At 33.3% G+C, this 22,423-nt stretch overlaps 1 protein-coding gene across 3 annotated transcripts in view; it reads right to left on the bottom strand.

Moving 5' to 3' along the window:
• Window positions 1-2,961: 2,961 nt before the first annotated feature.
• The window catches only part of LOC150085388 (chloride channel protein 2-like), a 271,615-nt gene continuing 252,153 nt past the window's right edge, over window positions 2,962-22,423 (bottom strand). For all 3 annotated transcript variants that reach the window (XM_090374018.1, XM_090374019.1, XM_090374020.1), the window contains 3 exons: window positions 20,929-21,015; window positions 14,451-14,604; window positions 2,962-3,289 (listed from right to left, as the gene is read on the bottom strand). In XM_090374018.1, coding sequence (XP_090230144.1) covers window positions 3,225-3,289; window positions 14,451-14,604; window positions 20,929-21,015 — 306 coding nt within the window. In that variant the 3' untranslated portion in view covers window positions 2,962-3,224. The remainder of the gene's footprint in view (window positions 3,290-14,450; window positions 14,605-20,928; window positions 21,016-22,423) is intronic.

Below are 22,423 nucleotides of genomic sequence, written 5' to 3'. Positions count from 1 at the left end.
CCTTTAGCACTTTTTTATATCTCTTATTTTTGGGACTAATCAACATTTTTTAATTTGTTCAGTATAAGATAGTCAATTCCAATCTGAAATTCACTGTAGATATAGCTTTGTTTGTTCCAGTTGCTTGAGAATTTTTCTGTAATGATACAGTCATTGAAGTTTCTCTTGCTTTTTTTTTCCCCCCTTGCTATAGCACCACAGTGAGTAAGGACTTATTGCAATGTGTTCATCACTGAGCACTTTGCAATAAGTCATGACTCACTGTGGTGCCATAGCAAGGGATGTATAGGTGATTCACATCATCTAGACATAGTAATGCATGAAGCACCCACTTATCTGCAATCAGTCTGAATTTTCACATATTGAATAGGTGTTTTTATATATTTCATCACAAAAGATGCTGTCTCTTTCAGTGGTTTGCAGAGTTTTGAGGGCACTTGTCTGTCAAAGGTGACTTTCACTCTGGCTACCCTTTAGTTTTAAAACTGATTCAAGTGTTTGTGATCTGATCAGGAGTGATCAATGTTTAACCCTCTATGCAGTTGCTAGTAGAATTGGTATTTCTTATGATATGTGTCAATTGCATCCTCAGTGATGACCAAGAGCACAGAGTTCTTGCTTATTAGGATTTAAGTTCTGCAAATTGCTGTCTGGAGACTGGGCACATGCAAGGTGATCTGATTAAGGTGTATAGGGCCTTGAACAGGTTGAGCAAACTCAGTGCTTATGGGATTCTTCCTCTTGCTCAAATTAAGAACCTGAGGGGGCATAGATTCAAATTGAGGAAAGACAGCTGTAGAATAGATGTGCAGAAATTTGCCTTTAGCAAGTGGATAGTTGATTGCTGGAATAGACTTCCATCTCTTGTTGTGGAAGTTGATAGCTTAAATAAATTTAAGGCTGAGCTGGACAGGCATTTGAGTGAATGGATGGTAGGTTTTTTTTTTTTTATTTTGGCTGATGCTGTATAAGCTTGCTTTCTTGCATCATATGCCTTAAGTAATGCTAATGGTAAGTTCTTGTTATTACTGATATAGCACTATCCAAGACATTTTACATTCATTTAATAATATCCATCCTAGACTCAATTTTACATTGGAAAGGGAAACTACAGGTACTAAGTCATTAAATTTTCTAAACTTCATGCTTACTTGGAACTCGAATGAAATCCAATTTAACATCTATCATAAACCAACAAATACTGGTATGCTTCCACATTGTAACAGCTATCGAAATTTGTAAAATTCCAGAAAAAAAATAAATGGTTCATAAGTTTCAAACTGCCCGCCAAGCAGGTACAGGCTGTAACATGGTGAAGTCTGTCAGCCCAGTATATGACTCATCTCCCTTTGTCCCCATACCCACGCTCCCATGCGAAACTTTCCCCCAATCTGCCTCTAGTGTTCTCGCTGACTGCATTCATTGTAGCGTTATTGTAGTGCCTTTGTTTAAAAAAGCCCTTATTTACCGTAATAATGGCCCCAAAGTGCAAGAGTGGTGGTGCTGGTAGTGCTTCTAAGCATAAGAGAAGCTGTGAAGTGCTTCCCAAGATAGTGAAAAAGTAAAAATTCTCAATACGATTGAAAAAGAATGGAAATCACATGCGGAGATTGCCAGGCTGTATGGTAAGAACGAGTCTTCGATTCGTGAAGTGATGAAGCATAAAGACAAAATTCATGCTAGTTTTTCTGTTGCACCTCAAACTGCAAAAGTAACTGCTATAGTGCATGATAGTGTTAGTGAAGGTGGAAAAGGCATTAAATTTTTGGGTGGAAGATATGAACAGAAAAAGGATGCTCATTGATGGCAATGTGTTACAGCAAAAGGCCTTAAGCCTATACGAGGACGTTTGGGAAAAAGGCAAGATGGAAGGGGAAACCAAGTCATTTACAGCAAGCAGGGGATGGTTACCTAGATTCAGAAATAGGTTTAATCTGAAAAATATAAAAATTACCAGAGAAGCTGCATCTGCCAATGAGGAAGCTGCTGCCATGTTTCTGGCAGAGTTAAAGAAAATTATAGAGGAAGGAGGCCACCAACATAAGCAAGTTTTTAATTGTGATGAAACAGGACTGTTTTGGAAAAAAATGCCCAACAGAACCTATATCTATAAAACTGCAAAACAGGCACCAGGCTTTAAAGCATGGAAGTACTGATTGATGTTGGTACTATGTGGCAACGTGGCTGGGCATATGATAAAGCCTGGCACCGTTTACCAAGAGAAGAATTCTCGTGCTCTAACACAAAAACAAAAATTATTTGTCAGTCTTCTGGCGACAACCTCAAGGCATGGGTTACGGTAGTGTGATTCACCGAATGGTTCCATGAATGCTTCATCCCTGAAGTGAGGAAATATTTGGAGAAGGAAGGGTTGCCTTTCAAGGTTTTATTAATAATAGACAATGCGCTTGGCCATCCTCAGTTGATCACCATCAAAGATCCTAATGTCCAGGTTGTATTTTTGCCACCTAACACGACCCCACTGCTTCAGCCACTCGACCAGGGTATCATTAGGTGTGTCAAGGCTGCATACACTCGGCGAGTGTTCGAGATGATTCGAGCAGCGATTGATGCCAACCCTGACATTGAAATCATGGACTGCTGGAAATCATTCACAATTGCTGATGCAATAACATTCATCAAAGGAGCAATTGATGAATTAAAACCAGAAACTGTGAATGCATGCTGGAAGAATTTGTGGGGTGAAGTCATCCATGATTTCAAAGACTTCCCAGGAATTGACGGAGAGGTAAACAAGATCATCCGAACAGCAAGAGAAGTTGGTGGCGATGGATTGGTCGATATGATAGCTGAAGAAATGGTAGACCATATCGAAGAACATTGTGAGGTTTTGACAAACGAGGAGTTGGAAGACCTTGTTAGGTAGTCTACAGAGGAAGAAGAAACTGAAGTTGAGCCAGCAAAGTGGACGTGAAAAAATTTGGCGAAGTGTTTCAGATGGTACAAAAGGAGAAGATAATGGATTACGATCCTATGATGGAACACACCATTAAATTTATCCATTTGATAATGGAAGCAATGGAACTTTCCGGCATATGTTTGATGAATTAAAAAAAAGAAAACTCCCTATCGTGATGTTCTTCAAAAACGTAGAGAAAAAAGTATCCACTATCGATGATCCACAGCCATCAACATAGACTACTCCTGATGTCATCTAACGATCATCATCATCTTCGTCTCCTCCAGCTTCTGGCATCTCATCATCATAGGCATTGTACAGTATCATCGTCATCATGGATCATCGCAGCAGCCTGAACAACGAAGAAGCCTGTGAGTACACACAATAGGCTAAGTTATTTTCTAACAAAACTCTTTTTCATTACATGATATATATACAGGTACAATAGTACCTGTATACATTGATACAATAGTACTGTACAGGTATTTTTCATTGTAAAATGTATAATAACAGTACAGGTATGTTTTTCTATTGTGCCTTTGTCTTTTGAGGTGTATAGAAAGTATAATTTGCATTGCTCCATCATCCTTTGATACATGAAATTTTTTCATTGCTCTATCATCTCTTAAGGATTAGGCTAAAACATCAGAATCCCTTTCATTCATTCAAGAGAGAGAGATTACATTGTGTGTTTCGTAGCCTATGTATTTTGTAGCCTTCATTGGTGCTAATCACTTCACCGCTTTTCGTATTCTGTCTTTGTCCTTTATTGTGTTTGCCATTGCCACTGACAAATCTGAATTCCATGCGATACTTGTTAATGTTTGGCCATTTTCATACATCCTTATTATTTTAATTTTCTTATCCAACTCGATCGCTTTCCTTTTCTTGATAGATTTACTAGTATTGCTGTCACTTATTCTCTTAGTCAACACATACGGTCAAAACAATTTTTTGAAAAGAACTTCACGGGGTTAAGGCGAAAACTCACTGTTATCACCCCACATGAGCTTGCATTTTACTAAAGCACATCTCTGGAGGTCACTGCCATAAAACAAAAACAATTTGCACTTTTCGGTTTATTGGGCTTTTCTGTTTTCTGCATTCATTATAAATGGGTAGTAAACATGATCTTATTGCATTTGCAATAATACTGATAACTGGAATTCTGTGGGTTTTTAAGTTATAGTGAAATGTGTGTCCCCTTCACTGAAATCTTCAGTCATAAAAAAAATATAAATAATGTAATGTAAGTCCGAAGCTGCATAAGTCGGGTACTTACTGTATTGAAAAATGCTCAGCAACCAATGTAAAAAAAAACAAACTTAACATGTACTACTCGTGTGTCCAATATGATGCTTTCCTTTATTTTTTACCATGCCATGCATGGTTTGGTCACTAACATTATAATGGTTCTTTAGAGATTTAATGGATGCACCGTTTTCAAACTTTTGAATAATTTCAAGTTTTTGTTTAATTGAAAGCACAACTCTTGCATTTGCCCATCATTTTCGCAATTTTTTAAAAAAAAATTTGCTATATAAAAAAAAAAATTCCGACATCCCTGACATAAAACAAAATTTGTCCTTTTGCGGTGCGATGGAACAACAATCAAAGTGATGCACTAAATCAAGGTGTTTTTTTTTTTTTTTAAGCGGTAGGTGTGAAGACAGCAGGGGTTGCAAGATAATAGGTACACTAATCTCCCAATGACAATTTATAATGCCAGTTCTTGTTGCTTATTTACAACTTTCAAAATATATGATTTCTGGTTAATTTTTTATTTGGAGTCTTGAAGTTTCCCAGTAAATCGAGAGTCTGCTGTACTTTATTATTACCATATTTAATGTTGGTAATGTCTTACTGTATGTTTAATTTATCAATTCAACTTTATGTATGTACAAGAAAATCACGTTATATATATGGGGTCAGCAAGTGTTCGTTTATATCCACGGTTTCAGCCATCCACAGTAGGTCTTGGAACATATCCCCGTGGATGGGGGGGGGGGTGTCTTACTGTATTAGATGCTATTTTTCACTTCCATCTTCAAAATTTTATTTCAAATTTGAACCGTGATCATGAAAATTTCATATGTTACACATGTCACTAACTCTATCCTGGGTAAAGTACCTGCCTGGCAACCCAAAGGTCGCGGGTTCGATTCCTGCCTCGGGCTTGGATCAAAGTACTGCAAAAACCTTGGGAGGTGCAATATGGCCACAGAAGCCGATGCGCCAACAACTACCAAATCAAAAAAAAAAAAACTCTATCCTGTGTGTTTATTGCTTTCCTTGTTTATTATTCAAAACTAATAATGAATCTTTCTAAAAGACTTAAGTTTACAGCCATTAATAATTATTGTTGTGTGAGAGAGTTCTATAAATAAGTTGAACTAGAAACATGTTCTAAGCTTTGTAGTTTCAGTAGCAGTCAATTTCCTGTGCTAGCATTACTGAGTTAAAAGCAGAGCACATGTGGTGGGGGCTGTACCTTCTGAGTGCACTCGGGAAAAATAAATAAAAATTCAAAACTATACCAAGTAAAACTGTTTGTATTTAGGAAGGTGCAGAAAATCACAAATTTTTATCTTCAGCCAACAATTAACACTAGCTTGTTATTTTCAAGTTACTCCTTGCAGCAATAGCTTGAAAATATGTAACACCAACACTGGCAGGGTCATGAAGTGAAACTGAAGATTACTGGAAACTTAAAGTAAGGGAGAATTTGATACCAACAAGTGCTGTTAGAATTACAAAGGCAAGAACTCAAGTTATGAAAAATACTGTGTGGCTAGATGGATCAAGATTCTATTCAAAATTTAGGTAAGTTTACATTTCTCCACATTGAGGATTGCAGTAGGAAACTAAGCCAACACAATATAGACCATTCTAGATAATGCCACCTAGATATTGTAACCAATGATTAAATTGTAATGGCAAAGGAAGTTCAAGTTTTCTTATGCACAGTATCTTTAAAAGTATATTTAAAAATGCATTATTTTACCCACTCACATACTTTTAAACCACTCTCTCTTTTTTTTTTTTTTTTTTCTTCATTCAAAACCACTTTATTCACTTTGCAGGAAAATAGCCAATTCATCTTTCAGTACTTTAGAAAATGAACTAGTTGAAAATTACTTTAGAAAGTATTCCAGTCAAGGACAGCTCTGAATGCTTTCCAAGTTGTTTCTGTTAAAATTTGAAAAATCTCTAATATGTCACATGAAATGTAGATTTCATATTTAGTGCTCTGATGAAAACTTAGTTTAACTTCTGAAAACAAACAAACAAGCAAGCAAGAAAATTTCTTTGGTTTATTTTTAATAGATGTAACAGTTGTTCTTGTAATAACTTTTACTATAAAGAAACATGTGACCATTGTTGGGTGAAGATGAATGACAGCAAACAGACAGAAAATATATAACAGCTTTGATAAATGAAGGAAAAAAAAAACTATGTACAAAAACTGTATATCACATTTATGTTATGTTTTATTGGCAAAACTTATCTTTATAAAATCTCTGCTTTCATTTCTTTGTACAAACAATGGGTTAAATAAATATTTAAAAACTTATCACACACAAGACATCAAAACAAATTTCTCTGCTTATTGTAACAATGAAGTACTAATAATCAATCTTCCTCACTGCTACTACTAGTTAGGAATAATACTACTTGTGCAGTGTATAGTCATTGGCTGCATGGAATGAAAATTTACTAGAGAAATCACACAAGTAAGAAAAGCAAATTCAGTTAGTTTTTGTTAAAAAAAAAAAAAAAAAAAAGAAAACATTATGTTGCAAACCACATAATACACTACACTAAAAAATAAATAAATTCAATAATCTAGATATACTTCAGGTGTTATATTTCAACCTAGGGAAACTTTACCGTAACTCCCTGAAGCAGCACATTTTTTTTTTGTGATTTACAGCTACTGTTACATCTTAAAATCAGCATTTATTTTATTTTTGCTAAGCTTGAAGCTTACAATGTGATTATGGAAATTCCTTCAATTTCACAACTGTAGGTATAATAATTGTAACATTTCCTTAATAATTAGAATAGAACATTTTGATTTTTTTTAGTGGGGGTTGTCTCATGATTTTAGATTAATATTTGTTGAATAGGCCTGGCCAACAAGAATTAAGAATCTGCAGATAAATGAAACACTAGGTGGCAGTAATCATAGTGTGTTAATGTTGGATTTACTTGAAGGAGAAAAGGGAGGGGTTTTTGCTTTTGTAAAAGTGACTATGCTAGTCTCAGACAGTTTTTAAATTCTATACAATACAATCTTGGCAGCTACTAGGCTTTTCATATCAACTAAGAAATACTGTTGAAGGTTTGGGCCTAAATGGATGTCAGATGAACTGAGACTCATGGTAGAGAAGAAAAATGCATGGGATGCATATAAATTATCAGGCAACATAGAAGCCTATGGTAGTCTGTAATCAAGTCACAAAGAGGCTAGGTAAGTGAAGGAAGATTACAAGAAATCTTTGGCAAAGGATGCAAAGAAAAACAGAAAAGACTTCTTTACTTAAGTAAAGTCTAGAAGGATGGGGATGAATCAGACTGGGTCAATTGATATCAATGGTTCAACTGTTGATAATCCTGCTCAGGCAGCTGACAAACTGAATGAGTATTTTGCATCTACATTCACACATGAGGGATTCTATAGAGAAGTGAAGGCCAGAAGTTTATCAAACTCTAACAAGGAGCTAAATTATTTTTTAGCAACTGAGAGGAAAGTGGTAGAAGAAAAATTAAAGTTAAACACAAGAAAGGCACCTTGGGTGGATGGAATCTATCCAATTATATTAAGGGAGGGAGCAAAGAAAGTAAGCAGATGCTTAGCCATAATTATGAGAGCATCCTTGGATTCAGGGGAGGTCCCTCCAGACTGGAGCAGTGCCAATGTATCCCCAATGGGGGATAAAAAGGTGACAAGAGTAATTACAGATCTGTTAGTTTAACTACTGTTCCAAGGAAAATAATGGAGTCACTGGTTAAAGAATTATTACAGGATCATCTAGACAAGACTGCAGTTAGAGTTCAGACACAGCATGGGTTTTTAAGGGAAATCTTGTCTGACAAATTTGATTGGATAATATGAAGTGGCCACAAAGGAACTGGATGCAAAAAATAATTTTGATATCATATACTTGAATTTCAGAAAGCTTTTGATACTGTTGCACATAGAAGAATACTGTACAAATTGGAGCAGTATGGCATGTTGCTACAATGGATAAAAGGATAGTTGAGTGGGAGAAGACAGAGTGGTAGTCAATGGACACTGCTCTTCGTGGACTAATGTTATTAGTGACTCTCCTAGGTTCAGTGGTGCCTGTTGTTTTTTATATTTATCAATGATATTGATGACGGTATATCAGTCTTAATGTCAAAGTTTGCAGGGTTAATTGACAGTATGTTACTGTAACAGGATCTGGAAAAGTTGGGTAGAGGGACTGAAAAGTGGCAACAGATTTAATGTTGACGATTAATATTTAATACTAATAAAGTACTGCGTAAGAGTAGCACTAACCCCAGAGTAAAGTACCAACTCTGTTACTACATTCAGGGTAGTAGAGAATGAAAAAGACCTGGGGGTAATTGTGCATTCAGATATGAAATTCTCTGAATGATGCAGACAAGCTGCCAGGACAGCTCAGTGTTTTGTCAATTTATAAGGCAATGGTCAGGCTACACTTTGAATACTGCATACAGGTTTGGAGGCCTCATTTTAGAAAGGATGTAGAGCTGCTGGAACAAATACAGAGAAGGGCAATAAAGGGGTGCCCTTATCAAGAAAGGTTTCAGGTCTGCAAATTGCAGCATCTAGAGACTTATGCACCTGCAAGGTGATCTGTTTAATGCTTTGAATGGTTTGAGCAAGCTCAGTGCTGGTTGAGTACTTCTCTTGCTCAGATTACACACTTGAGAGTGGCATAAATTCAAACTGAGGAAAGACAGTTGCAATATAGATGTGCAGAAAATTTGCTTTAGCCAGTGAGTGGTAGGTTACTGGAATAAATTTCCATCTGTCATTTTGGAAGTTGATAGCTTAAATAAATTCAAGGAAGAACTACACAAATGTTTGGAGGAATTGATACTCAAAATGGGAAGGGGTTTTTTTTTTTTTTTTTCTGGCTGTTTCTGTATAAGCTTACTTGCATCGTACTAATGCCCCTATATGAATAACACCATATTATATGAATGTAAAGTGGTTTAACTTTTAATGGAATTTTAATTATATATTCAAGCTTTTAAATGTAATACATGATTTACATTGGAATATAGTGTACAATGTCAGTAATTTAAAAACAAAAATTGTCTAAAACATGACCGTGATCACTAAAGAATAGTCTTTCGTAAAAAAAATTCTTCCACTAAAGAAATGACCATATGAATGATTACAAATTATCAAAGAGGAAATGCTGTCAATATGTTGCTGTGTGCAATATAAATCTTACTTCATGGAAGAAAATACACCAGAACTATTCATATTTTTATCCTTTTTTAGAACACAAAAGAATTTAAATTTGTCAGAAATTAATAAATTAACATGTTGATATGAAGCAAACCTTTTCTCAATCTGGAATACTGGCTATCTACAGTGGTAAAAAATGGCAAATATTGTAGATTATACATCAACTTTTTACAGAGAAGAACAAGAGAAAGGCCAGGCCTATGTCAACAACCCACACAAATCTCTAAGAACAGTATAGGGATAAGATTCTTAGTCCACAATGAAACTTTTCAGATGTCATAGGTCCTGAATTCATTTTCATAAACATTTATGCTCTTGCACCTAAGCTGGCTAAAATATGACCAAATACCTTCCAAAGGAAGATTCTTTAGCTGGAGTAACCAGCCAGATTTCCAGAACCTGCCATGCATCTGCTTTTATAGATGACTGATTTTATTAAGTACAAAAAAGGCCTTACCTTCAGCACCAATGCTCTTGAACGTTGTGTAACTGATAGAGGTGGTAAAAGTTTCTATTAAATACCTGTCATGTAGAAACAACTGTCAGTTTTCACTAGTGAGGATTTCCATAATGTTTTTTATATGATGGCAGTGCCTAGTGATTTTCTTTTTAAATTGGGCTTATTCCTTTTCTAACCCAATTATATTGAGTTAGAAAAGAAATAAGCCCAATGATGAACTGATAAATTTAAATACCATGTAACTTTTCAAAAAAGCTGCTTGTATCTTTCACTCACAGAACTATCTACTTTCCACTACAGCTGATCCTTCCTTGCCTTATTCAAAACAATAAGTAAATTTGTAGAATTGTAGAAAAATGCTGCTTCCAGCCTTTAAAGGTTATCGTGTATAGGGTTCAGGTTTACCAATATTTGAAAGTCTGTAGTCTTTTATCATCAGAGGATTGCTTTATTAAAAAGTAATGCATTAAATTCCATTAAAGTTGCAAATTGAATCACACAAAGTTAAGGGAAGACTAAAATTTAACTAACTCTCAGGTGTACTGGCATACAAAATATAGGAGAGAGTTCTATTAGTGATATTATTTTGAAGTGTAATATTTCTTCAACCCAGTTCAGCCAACAGTTTTAGTAATGGAGATGCTCTCAGTATTGGCAGTGGTAATATTAAGATATACAGAGTATGTTGCATGCTTACTTCTATAAAATATTTAGATGTAAAAATGAATTGAATTTAAAGGCTGAAATTTATTTTAAAAAAAAATTGTTTTTTAACTTATTTCTTGCCTTTATACCAAAATATGAATGGTAAAAAAGTGAACTTAAAGGATGTTAAAGTTAATCTTAAAAACAAGCTACTGCAGATCTGAAATCTAGAGTAGTGTGCAATGAAAAAGAAAAGCAGCTTTAATTGCTGTCAAGGATACAAAATGAGAAATTAAATGCATAGAGTTCATATTATATACAAGGCATAAGAAGTCATGTTAATCCTTTAAAGTACAGGTCTACAACAGGTTCAAACAAGTGGAGCATATATTTCTTTGAGGTATTTTAAAACCCAGTAATGAGCTTGACAATTCTTAAAAAATGTCATCAAGAAGTAAGCAAGTTCTAAACCATGAAAAATATACTGTACACTAGATTCTGTAAGAGTAGTTGCTTATAAATGGAAAAATATGAACACCAGGTGAACAACATAAATTATGCAGATAAATATAGTAGATATCAGACTACTTAACCCTAATAGATAAATACAACTATAAATTATTGCATAAATTCTGTCATATCTGAAATCATAATAATGTTGCTAATTTTGTTTAGTCCAACCCAACTTTTTGAAATATGTGAAATGAATTATCCTAAAAGTGAAGTGATGCCTCAGCTGAGAAATGCAACAGTCTAACCAAGCACAAATAGTTGGATCTTAATAGATGTACTTCTTCCATACTACATTTATCAATATTACAACTCAGTTGCTATTTTTCAGAAACCTATCCCATTAATTTACTATCTGGATTTTATTGAAGTAGTATACCCTAATTAATATCATTAACCATGCTGCTCACCTTTGTATCATCAGCAAACAAAGCTACCAAACTTGAAATACCCACAATCAATATCAGAAATGTGAGATCCCACTCATGAGTCCATGAAGAGCAGTAGTGAGGTTGTTAGGGATTAGCAGTTAAAGGGAATGAGTAATTAATGCTCTGTCCCTCAGCAGAACAAATATGCTTGTGTGGCATCTATCAGACACCTTTTCTCTCTTTAATTATAAAAAAATTAATCTTTATCATAAAAAACCCTTTTAAATTAAGAGAAACCAATAATAATGTTTTTATAATAGTTTTTAGAATTTAACTTCACTTATCCTCTGAACTAAAACATACACAGTCAGGTGGCATCTGGCATATGCTACACATTGTGTTTTGTTTCTCTGAAGTCAGCAAAACCAAAGTTCTATAGAAGATTAGACAACCCTTGATTGTCTCAAATGGTAATATTAAATTCCCAAACAATTTATTTCTCACAGTAAATTGAAACAAAAATAGGAAATTCTGTTTTAGAGTATTAGTTAGAAAGGATATTTTATTTCCAAATTTAAAAAAATAAAAGTGGCATCTCTTAAACACCATCCTGGCTATGAAAGGTTTGGTTTGATTTAAGTTTTTATGGTGCAAAGGTCATGATGGACCAAGTCCAGGCTATGAAAGGTTAAACCAAACTGTATGGTCTTGCATGATCAATTCCATTAGATGCTATTACTGTTGGTGTTAGAATAACTGTTAGATTATAGCAAGCCTAGACACTTGAAATCAGTATTATTTAATAAATATTACTATCTTGAGGGGAAATAAAAAAAAAAAATTTATTGCAAGATTAGATTACTTATTGCTATGTCTCTTCTAATTTCCTTGGAGGGAAATTAACCAGGAAATTTAATTTTATATTATAGTCTACCTACAAATACTGATGGGTATAGTCAAATAATTTATAATTGATTTCAATAATCAGTTATATGCAAATTAGTTATTTATTGACAATGATAGAAACAGAACTATTGGCCAAGTGGTAACAGCACTTTATCTCTAGGTAACATCAGTTCAAATCCTACCCATTGTCTTGATTATGCCTATCACTACCTACAAAATATTTTTAAAAACCTTTCGTGCAAGGTACTTTAAAAAATAGTGAGTGAAGTGTAAGATCTATGATGAATGGAGAATTTTTTTTTCCTGTTGTTTCATGCAAGAAAAACAAGGGAATCAGTTTACTTTTTTTTTTTTCTTTCTTAATAATAAACTTAAGTCTCCATTACAGTAAGGGATGTCCTGATTTGGGTATCTACATTAAAGCATAATCTAGCATTTCTCAATTTTTTTTTAAAATTTGGAACCTATGTGTATTCATATTTTCATTTTAAGGCTGGTCTCTCCCCACATGTTTAATCAGCAAATTAAGCATGCAAAAGAAACTGCAACTACTGGATTACATTTGTGTCTGTTGTGTGTTTGTGTTACTGTTTTATTTTTATAATATGATAGATTTGTTCACTGATATAACACAAAACAGTGCATTTGTGTCTGTTCCCTTAAAGCAAAAAATTATGCTAGCAGACAGTTGTAGGAAGTATTTATCTCAAAAGATAATTAAATTTCTGCTTTTTTGTCATTTCATTATCTTTAAATGTGTATTTTTTTAACAAAAAATATCATTAATAAAACCATTTCTAATGATTAAAAATGGACTATCATAACCACTGGAAAAAAATTGATAAAATGCTTGTGGCAAATTAATTATAAAAATTTGCAGAAACACAATGTAAGGAATTCTTAAAATATATTGTATACTCACTTCTTATCCTCCATCCATCCACTATACATTAATAACTTTCATTTTGGTATATTAAATGAAATTTATACAAATACTGATTGTTGATGCAAATCAGAGGTGAATAAGCTATAATGAATGGGTCAATTCTGCAGAGAAGAAAAGGTTACTATAATACCCTACACAGAATTTGTAATTCAAGTACTATAAGCAGCAAAAGAAAGAAAGATTCATACAACTATTTCTTGTCACTTGTTTATCTTTACAGATAAACAAGAAATATGTATCTGTAAAAATGTACAAAAAATTACTTTCAATGCATTTTAGAGCACTGATAGCAAAATGTTTAACTTCACCCATTATTATCAGAATTTTCCTATATTCAATACTATTAAATTGATAATATATGTTCACAATAGTGGATATTTCTTGTTATAGACCATACTCATGATAACCAATTTTTCTGTTAGAAGAAAAATTATAGCTATATAAGAATTCAAAATTTCTGCACATAACATTTTTAATTTTTATAAAATACCTTGAGCATATGATTATAAAAAAAAAAAATCAAATCCACTGTTTACCAAGACAATTTTCCTTAACGATTTGAGAAAAAGTTATAAATCCTTATGTAAGGAATTTACAAATGATAGAAATCAGATGTCTGGAGAATACAATATAATATACATCATTGAAATTAAAAATAATTTACATTAAAGATGAACCAAAAATTGGAACATACAAAAACAAACTAAGAAAAAAAATAACAATACAAAGTACAAAAATGTTCCACATGAATACTGTTTTCAATAAAAATATCACTGACAAACAAAAGAACAGTACAAAGCATATAACGAGATTCATTCAGTAGTATACTGACAAAGTAGAAAAACATGTAAATTTCATTAAAATATGATAAAAATTTTAAGATCACAGTTTTGCCCGCTAAAACATTCACATACATGTGCCTCATTATTATTAAGACCTATTTTGATTCATTTAGTACAAAAACAGCAGCAAATTTAAAATGTTTAAAGCTTCCTGTGCTGTTTAAGTTACTAATTATACATACAAGTGTAGAGATCACAGATATTTACTAACACAGTGACTCAAAACTATTTAAACTGGAATGTACAAAATCACAACCTGAGATATATTTCAATTGGAAAAAAAAATATTTAAAATACTTCTCGTCTATTATACAGGTGAGATTCTATTGTCACTTTCAGAATTACGTTTTCGCCAACCTGCAAAGCGTCCAGATTCGAGATTATCTTCAGATTCTGACTGAGTTTCAGATGGTGGCTCTGAACAATTTATTCCATTTGTAGGTAATGTCTGCATGTTTAGTGGATTTCTCAAAAATACTCCTGTATGCATGTTTTCTATAACTTTTCGAACCTATATAAATACAAAGGATTAATAAGTAACCTATAATGGATGATGTTCCTCTTCCCGTTCTATAAAGTAAAGGGTATGTAACAAGCTGGTTACTAATTCATGAATTACTGCAATGAAAACAAAATCAACTATAGTCTGTTTGCAACTGGAAGATACTTTAATGCCTTGGCAATCTGACTGAAACATTTTGCAAAAGGGTAGGGTAAAGAGACTTAGATGGAGCAATCAGTCTGTCTTACAGAAAGAAGTACACTATATGTGCTAGTATATACCAGCAGACACCTGCATAAGTGACAAAAATGTCATATGGCAAGAGTCAAAGTTCTTCACAGTGAAGAGAAAAATATAGTGAACAATGTCATTGATTTTTTGAAGATGAAGCAATATGTTAGAGTTAAATTGTACATAAAAGTCAGAAAAAAAAATCAATGAGTAGGAAGCAGTTGATCAAGTAAATGATTTTGATAGATGCATTATTTGTCACACTGTTCAAGAATTTTATAATGTCAGTAGAAAGATGTTCACTTTAAATAAATTGTTGCCAGCTATTAGACAAATTTGATTTTATATTCAGGAAAACAACCCTATGTCCAATTTTTTGAAACACAAGAGGTTTAAATAGAAGAATATAGAAGCCAAGTGGGAAGTCTTAATGAAAAGAGACAACACTGTTCTATGGAGAAAATATTTACGAACAATTATGGCTTACCACAATTCTAGGAAGAACTTAATTTTTTTTTTTAGATAAATTACTGTCCTGAGTGGACAGTAATTTAACTTTTTGGAAGTGCTGGCAGATTGATGGATTACCTGGAGTCATGGCCTGTGCTCATGCTGGAAAAAAGACATTGTAATAAACAACTGGAGACTACCATATCCAAATGAATCAATATAATTTTGAAACTTGGCTAAAGCAAAAACTATTGCCAAATATTCAGGCATGTTCTGTTTTCAGTAATTCACCATATCACTGCATTCAACAAGCCTCCAAACACTTTGTCATGGAACCAAGATATAGAGCACAGTTGGTGAAACACAAAGTATCATTTCAGCCTAGTATGCATAAATGTGAATTAGTAGAAATTGTTAGCCATTTACACATTCCAAAAATGTACACAGTGGATACAATACTCCATGAGCACAGACACAATGTTTAAGATTACAACCATACCACTGCAACTTAAATCCTTTATTTAAAATAAAAATATTCAGGGAAATCTGAATATGACACATCTAGTGGAATACACAAAACAAGGAATAGCTCGTATAAATCAAGAAAGATAGAAAAGTTGCTGTAACCATGTTTTCAAGTTAGAATTGAAGTATTGGGAAACTGATTGTATTATAGAATTTACAATGTCTTTAGTTTACTACAAATGAAAGTGATAGCAAACTGAAACAGCAATAAAAACAGATCAAGAGGGTGTTTTAATTACATTATTAATATTTAGATGTCAACATTTATTTATGAATATGTATATTTCAGTAATCCAGTATCACAATATAGCTATAAAAAGAAATAACTACTAAAATATAGTATGCATTTGACCAGTTTCATGCTCTCTTTACATTCAGAAAATAGAAGTGTCTACTTAGTCCCACCCTCAAGTATCCCCCAGTTGCAAACAGACAATGGATTCATAATAGTTATACAGGGTCCATCAAAATAACTGATCCATTTTGATGGTAAGAAATTTTTAACTGAAAAAAAAAAACATCAATTTTACACATTTGGGAGTTTTAACTTGAAAAGGCTGAATTCAATAAATGTACCTCTTGCAATGTTATACACTCTTCAACATGTTGAGTGAAATTTGTAATGATGCAGAGCATCTCTTTCATCACAGCAATTTCTTCACTAATAGTCATCATGAGCTTTTTGGTAATTCATGGCTTATTTATACACATGACCCTTGAAGTATCTCCATAAAAAGAAGTCAGGTGCCATACAATCAGAGGAAAAAGGTAACCATAGCATCTCTCTAAAGTAAGAAATGAGCGAACCCGGAAAGATTTTGCATAAAAGTTTCATATTCATTCTTGCTATAAATTCACGAACTTGACAAGGATTATCATAGCCTTAATTCTATTAGTTCACATCACCATTTAAATCAAAATATGCTTCAACACTCATACTCAGATTATTTTTTGGCTCATGTAATTTTTGCTTTAATTCTCTAAACAAAGAGAAATTTAGTATATTAATTTTTTCATTTGCACTGAGTTCTTGAACAAGCCATTGTGTAAGGGCAAAACTTTTGTGTATGAAGAATACACCTGAGAGTAGTCCCTGACAAATGTAGCATACAGGAATGGAATCTATTCAGACTAGTAAATCAGTTCTTCATTTTCAGGAGTATTTAGAGTAAATAGAGCTCCTGGTGGCTTTATGTCTGTTACAGTGCTGAAGGTTTTAAAATTGGCCACCCACAACTTGACCATACTGATGGGGGGTGCATTAGAAATGTGAAAAAGCTACCTGAAGATTATACTGCATTGTACCAATATACATTAGGGGAAACCACTGTATGAAACACAACACTGAATGCTCCATAATGAACTGACCTCTTAGGTTGTTGCACACTCCCACTAAAAGCAGACTTCTACTGTGCAGGAGAAAAACACTTACGAAAATGTATAATTCTGAAATACTTCAGATTTAAATCTAAAAATACTTCTGCCATATACATTTCATTCCCAGTTATACATTTACTAATTTTCAAGATATCTTTAATTGGCTTGCTCAGTATCTAAATTACTGGGTGTGGGTGGTGGTTAATATTTTGTAATGTATCCAGGGAGTCTATAAATGATCCATTTTTATACTGTAAAATTTGATTTGTTTAATACCACCAGTTCTCTTGCCATAATCTAAACTGCAAATATACTACATCCATCAGGATTCGAGATTCAAATACTATAAGGCCAACGCAGTAGCTTAGCATCAAACAAGATTAAAAGCAGAGTACAGTACAGTTTAACACATTTGCTGCTGGAATGCACAAATATACATCCATTTAATTATGAGCAATAAATGAGTGCTGGGAAAGGAAAAGCACATGAACAACTGAGCAGTATTGGCATATTTGCTGAATTATGGGCTATTGCATTACACCTGGGATTTTGCTTAGAATAAATCACTGTCCAGAGAGCACTATAAAAGCTGTATACATGGTTCTTATGTTGAAGTTATTTTATCTAGTTTAGTATTTTTTCTTTACTTATTTTATCTTCATTGCAATCAGTTAAAAATCTAGTTTAATGTTTTCCACAAGAAGAAAAGGTAAAATTTTTCAAAGATTATGCTTCCTGAATTTTAATTCTTTAGTTTGTGAAGAATAAAACATCATTCTTATAGGTATATTATATTATAAAATATACCTATAAAATTTTACTCTAAAAAGGTAAAATTTTATATTATATTATAGTATATAGAGAGAGTACTGTTATAATGGATACACAGCCTGGAACATCAGGACTGCAAAGGAACAGGGATGGACAGTATGTTGATAGCACTGAATCAGCTCTTTATAGTGTGTCATCTGATACTGAAATGAATTCTATTCAAGTGCTGCAGATTTTGAATTTCATTCAAATGTAACTGTTGATGTTATAACACAACAGATTCCAGCATTACTTGGAGTGATGGTTCTTCACATATAAAATCCATTTATTTACTAAAACGAACTGCTTACTTGTTCCAGCATCCAAAGGCGCACATAAAGGATCCTAGCAAATATAAGCAGGAGCAAATGTGTTAACGTTAATATGGAGAGGTTGCTCATCTATATACATCCCTGCATAGTTTATTATGGTGCACTTGTTATTATGCATAGTTTATTATGCCAAGTCATATATACAGATGCATCACAGTCTAACTTTGTTCATATACGAGCTCTGTGCAGTAACAGAACGGTTCAAATCTGCTCCCCAAGATGATAAGGACATAACATAAAAAATATTTTTATCAAAGTGATACCAGGACCTTTACATTTGGTTCAACTACTTTTTTGTAGTATGTACATGCTGTATGTTGGGACCCTAAGAAGCACCTACATATGGTTGTTGTTTTTTTTAAGATAATTTCAAATAACATTCAAAAGTACATTACATATCTTCTGATAAGTGTAACTATCTCTCATTAGTGTTTTTCTGAGTAATTCTAGACAGTTTAATAGATGGTATCATGAAAACAGATTTTAAAATAGCAGGATGAAATATCACATTTGTCTGTTCTGCAATTGTGGCTTACAACTACCAACATTCCCTGGAATCCAGATCCAGAAGTTAAAACTGTTAAGCAATGCATAAATAGATATAAAAGGTAGTACAGTAAACTATTAAAATCTGACATTGTACAATCTGTAAGTCTTTAAAATCTGGCCGATTTCATAAAATAATAAAATAATCCAGATATATTAAGAAAGCAATACAGCACTTGTAACAATGACTGCACTTGTCTTTAAGGATCCTTGCAAAAATAATTTTACATTTTTTTCCTTATAAGCTTCTTGAAGGAATATCTTGTCATTTAATCTGTTTTTGTGACCAGCAGAATTTAAACTGCTTTGATAACATAATGGTCTTAATTCTCAGAACAAACTTGCCTTTGCAGTGGGTTGCCTGATATTGCATTACTTTCAAACAGGTTTTTAGCCATTTGTTTAAAAGATGAGACTGTTATGATAGCCTGTTGCAGGCTAACTGGACAGTAAGTAGTCTCTTATGACTGAATTATGCATGTAAAGAAACTGTTCAATGTGAGCTGCCATGTGGTATACAAGATCAGTTTTCAAAATTGTAATATAGCTAAAACTATCTCTTGAAAGTAGTGATACAATTAAGGCAACTCATTACAAAGGCAGATTTGTTCTGCTGTGAAAATTCAGATTATTCATGCAGTTTAAATTCTGCTGGCTGCAAAAAACAAAAGAAAGGACAAGACAGCCATTATAAATGTTTACAAATGTAAATAAGTTCAGTTATTTGTGCTTAATATTTATTGAAATGAACTTCTCTAAACTGCTCAATTACTAGGGATACCTCTCTAAAATCCAGAAAATTTTAAAATCTGGCCTCTCCCAATCCCCAAGGGTATCAGATTTTAAAGAGCTTAACGTCAAAAAAGTAACAAGTTTTTAAATTTTTTTTCATGATTATTTTTGTTAATTTTAAATTTTGATTTAATTTGATTTTTTCAAATAATTTCACTCTAATATTGGGGAACCAAATAAAAACATTTAAAAAATATTTAATATTTAAAAACATTTATGTATTCACAACCCCATATGCCAGTCATAGCCTGGATCTTCCAACTATCACCTATTTGGCCCGCTGAAGGATGCACTTCATGGAATCCATTTTGCAAACAACAACCAGCTCAAGCATGGGGTTTGTGAGGCCCTCCGGAGCAAGAGTAAGGACTTTTTACAGTATTGGAATACAGCATCTGACTCAGAGATGGCAGAAGGGCATAGAAAATGATTGACTTTGTGGGAAAATAACAGTGTGTTTATTAATGATTGAGGATTAATTGATGCAAAAAAAAGCATAGGTTGTAGGAATTAAATTTTCTGTGGAAAAAAATAGGAGGCATTGCTTTTGTGCCGCTCCATATACAACTCATCATACTTCATTCTTGGCAGATACCACAACCGAGACAGCACATTTCAATGCTCATTGGCCTCTCTGGGTGGTAGTATCTGCTGAGAATAAATAACATTAGTCTTCTCCATCAGTGAAGGAAGCATTACTTATTCGAGGTAATGGAATATCATGGCAACTCATGAGGATTTTCACAATATGAGATTGATTAAAATGCTGCCAGTTTATCTACTTTGGTAGTTCACTATGTATAAAAATGCAATAGCACTAACCTGTCCGCTAATCCTATCTATAATATAATAATGATATGCCATACTTCTTTTCTTAAAATCAATAAAGGAGAATACTGCTCCAAAAACTGCTGTGTACATTTTGTTTTTATAGTGTTTTTATCTGTATATTCTTTTCAGTCTTATCCAATAAGTTTTTGGTAAAATGAAGCTATCCAATGACTTCATTTTATCAGTATATTTTTAGTAAAGGTTATTTCTTTTGTTTCATCAGTGGCTAAAAGATTTATTTTTTACCAAAAAAATTAAATTTATGAGATTTTACAATATACCATACTATGATGCAATATATCTAAGAAATCACTTTACAATAGTAATGAGTTAATTTATAAAATATCCTATGAAGACAATAACACAACTGTAATTTCTAAATATATTAATCACTATTGTAATATAAATTACTATATCAAAATATATGCTAATTTCATACTTCTTTAAGGGCTAGAACTCCCACTAATCGACCAATTGCAGTAACATAGGCATGGTTAAGTCCCAACATAGAAAACAAAGAATGAACCTGAAATGCAAGAGGGGGGGAAGCATAAGCATAATTGTACATAGTAAGAAATAATATAATTTAATACAAATCTATTTTCAATTATAATTGAAGGATTTACAATTATCTTTATGTAAGACTACACTTCTTAAACAGAGAGATACTGTAAAACTTTTTTTTTAATGATTTTATTACTTCTACAATTTGCTGTTAGAAACTTATTCCATATTGAAATCAAATGTCATTCAGCGGTTTTAACTTTCAATAGAGTTATTTGAGCTGCTATTTCGGTGTTTGTGGTTCATAAACTACTTTGGTTGTAGTGTGACAATTAGCATATATAGCTGACAACCTCTGACTTTCAAAAAAGTCAGAGGTCAAACATTCGTAAACAGGAAATACATAAAAGCAGTTCTAAGAGTGAAGTTGGTAACCACAGCTGGTTAGTCTCACTTCAGTGGCAGAAAAAATCTTAGAGGCAACGATTAAGGGTGCAATCCAGGGGCATTTAGATAGATATGGCATTCTGAAGGACACGCAATATGGCTTTGTTAAGGGAAAAATCATGCTTAACTAACTTAGGAGGCTATTATTATTATTACTACTAGCCATATAGTGCAAGAAAGCCTGAGGCTTATGCTACACCAGCTAAAAAAAAAAAAAAAAATTTCCAAGTTACCCAGAGAGAGAGAGAGAGAGAGAGAGAGAGAGAGAGAGAGAGAGAGAGAGAAAGTGTCAGAAGTAGAAGGGAATCACCAAGAAAGAGAAGAATGATGATATCCAGCTCAAGACCCTGGGTGTGCCAAGCCCATACTCACCAGATGTGAGCCATAGTTTATTTTATTTATTCATGAGCTGGATTTAGGGAACAATTTTGACATAGTTTATTTGGATTTTAGCAAAGTATTTGACTCAGTTTCTCATGAGAGGTTAATGTATAAGCTTGAACAAGTTGGGATTACTGGTAAGATTCTAAGATGGATTGCTGGGTGGCTGCAGGGCAGAAGGCAGAGGATTGTGATTAATAGATATTTTTCAGATTGATGTAATGTCAGAGGTGGGGTCCTTTAAAGATTGGTTCTTGGACCACTGTTGTTTCTCATTTTCATAAATGACATCGATGAAGGGATAGAAGGTGTGATGTCAAAATTTGCAGATGACAAAGATTGGCAGAGTTGTTAATAATCAGTGCCAAGCACTGCTCTTTCAGGATGACTTGAACAGACTTCAAAGATGGTCAGAGAAGTGGCAGCTATGTTTTCATGTTGCCAAATGCAAGGTGAATAGCACTTGGGGAATAGCAACCCAAAAATAAATTATACACTTGGTGGGGTTGAATTAAAAACAGTGGAGGAGGAAAGGGATCTGTGAGTTACAATATAAAGTTTTCTAAACAGTGTAAACATCCAGCCAAGAAAGCCATGGTGTC

Source organism: Mastigoproctus giganteus, chromosome 5, assembly GCF_048544385.1.
Source record: "Mastigoproctus giganteus isolate SK-2022 chromosome 5, ASM4854438v1, whole genome shotgun sequence".
Lineage (NCBI taxonomy): Eukaryota > Metazoa > Arthropoda > Arachnida > Uropygi > Thelyphonidae > Mastigoproctus > Mastigoproctus giganteus.
Note: the sequence above shows the minus strand (reverse complement) of the source record. Positions and strands in the feature narration are given on the sequence as shown.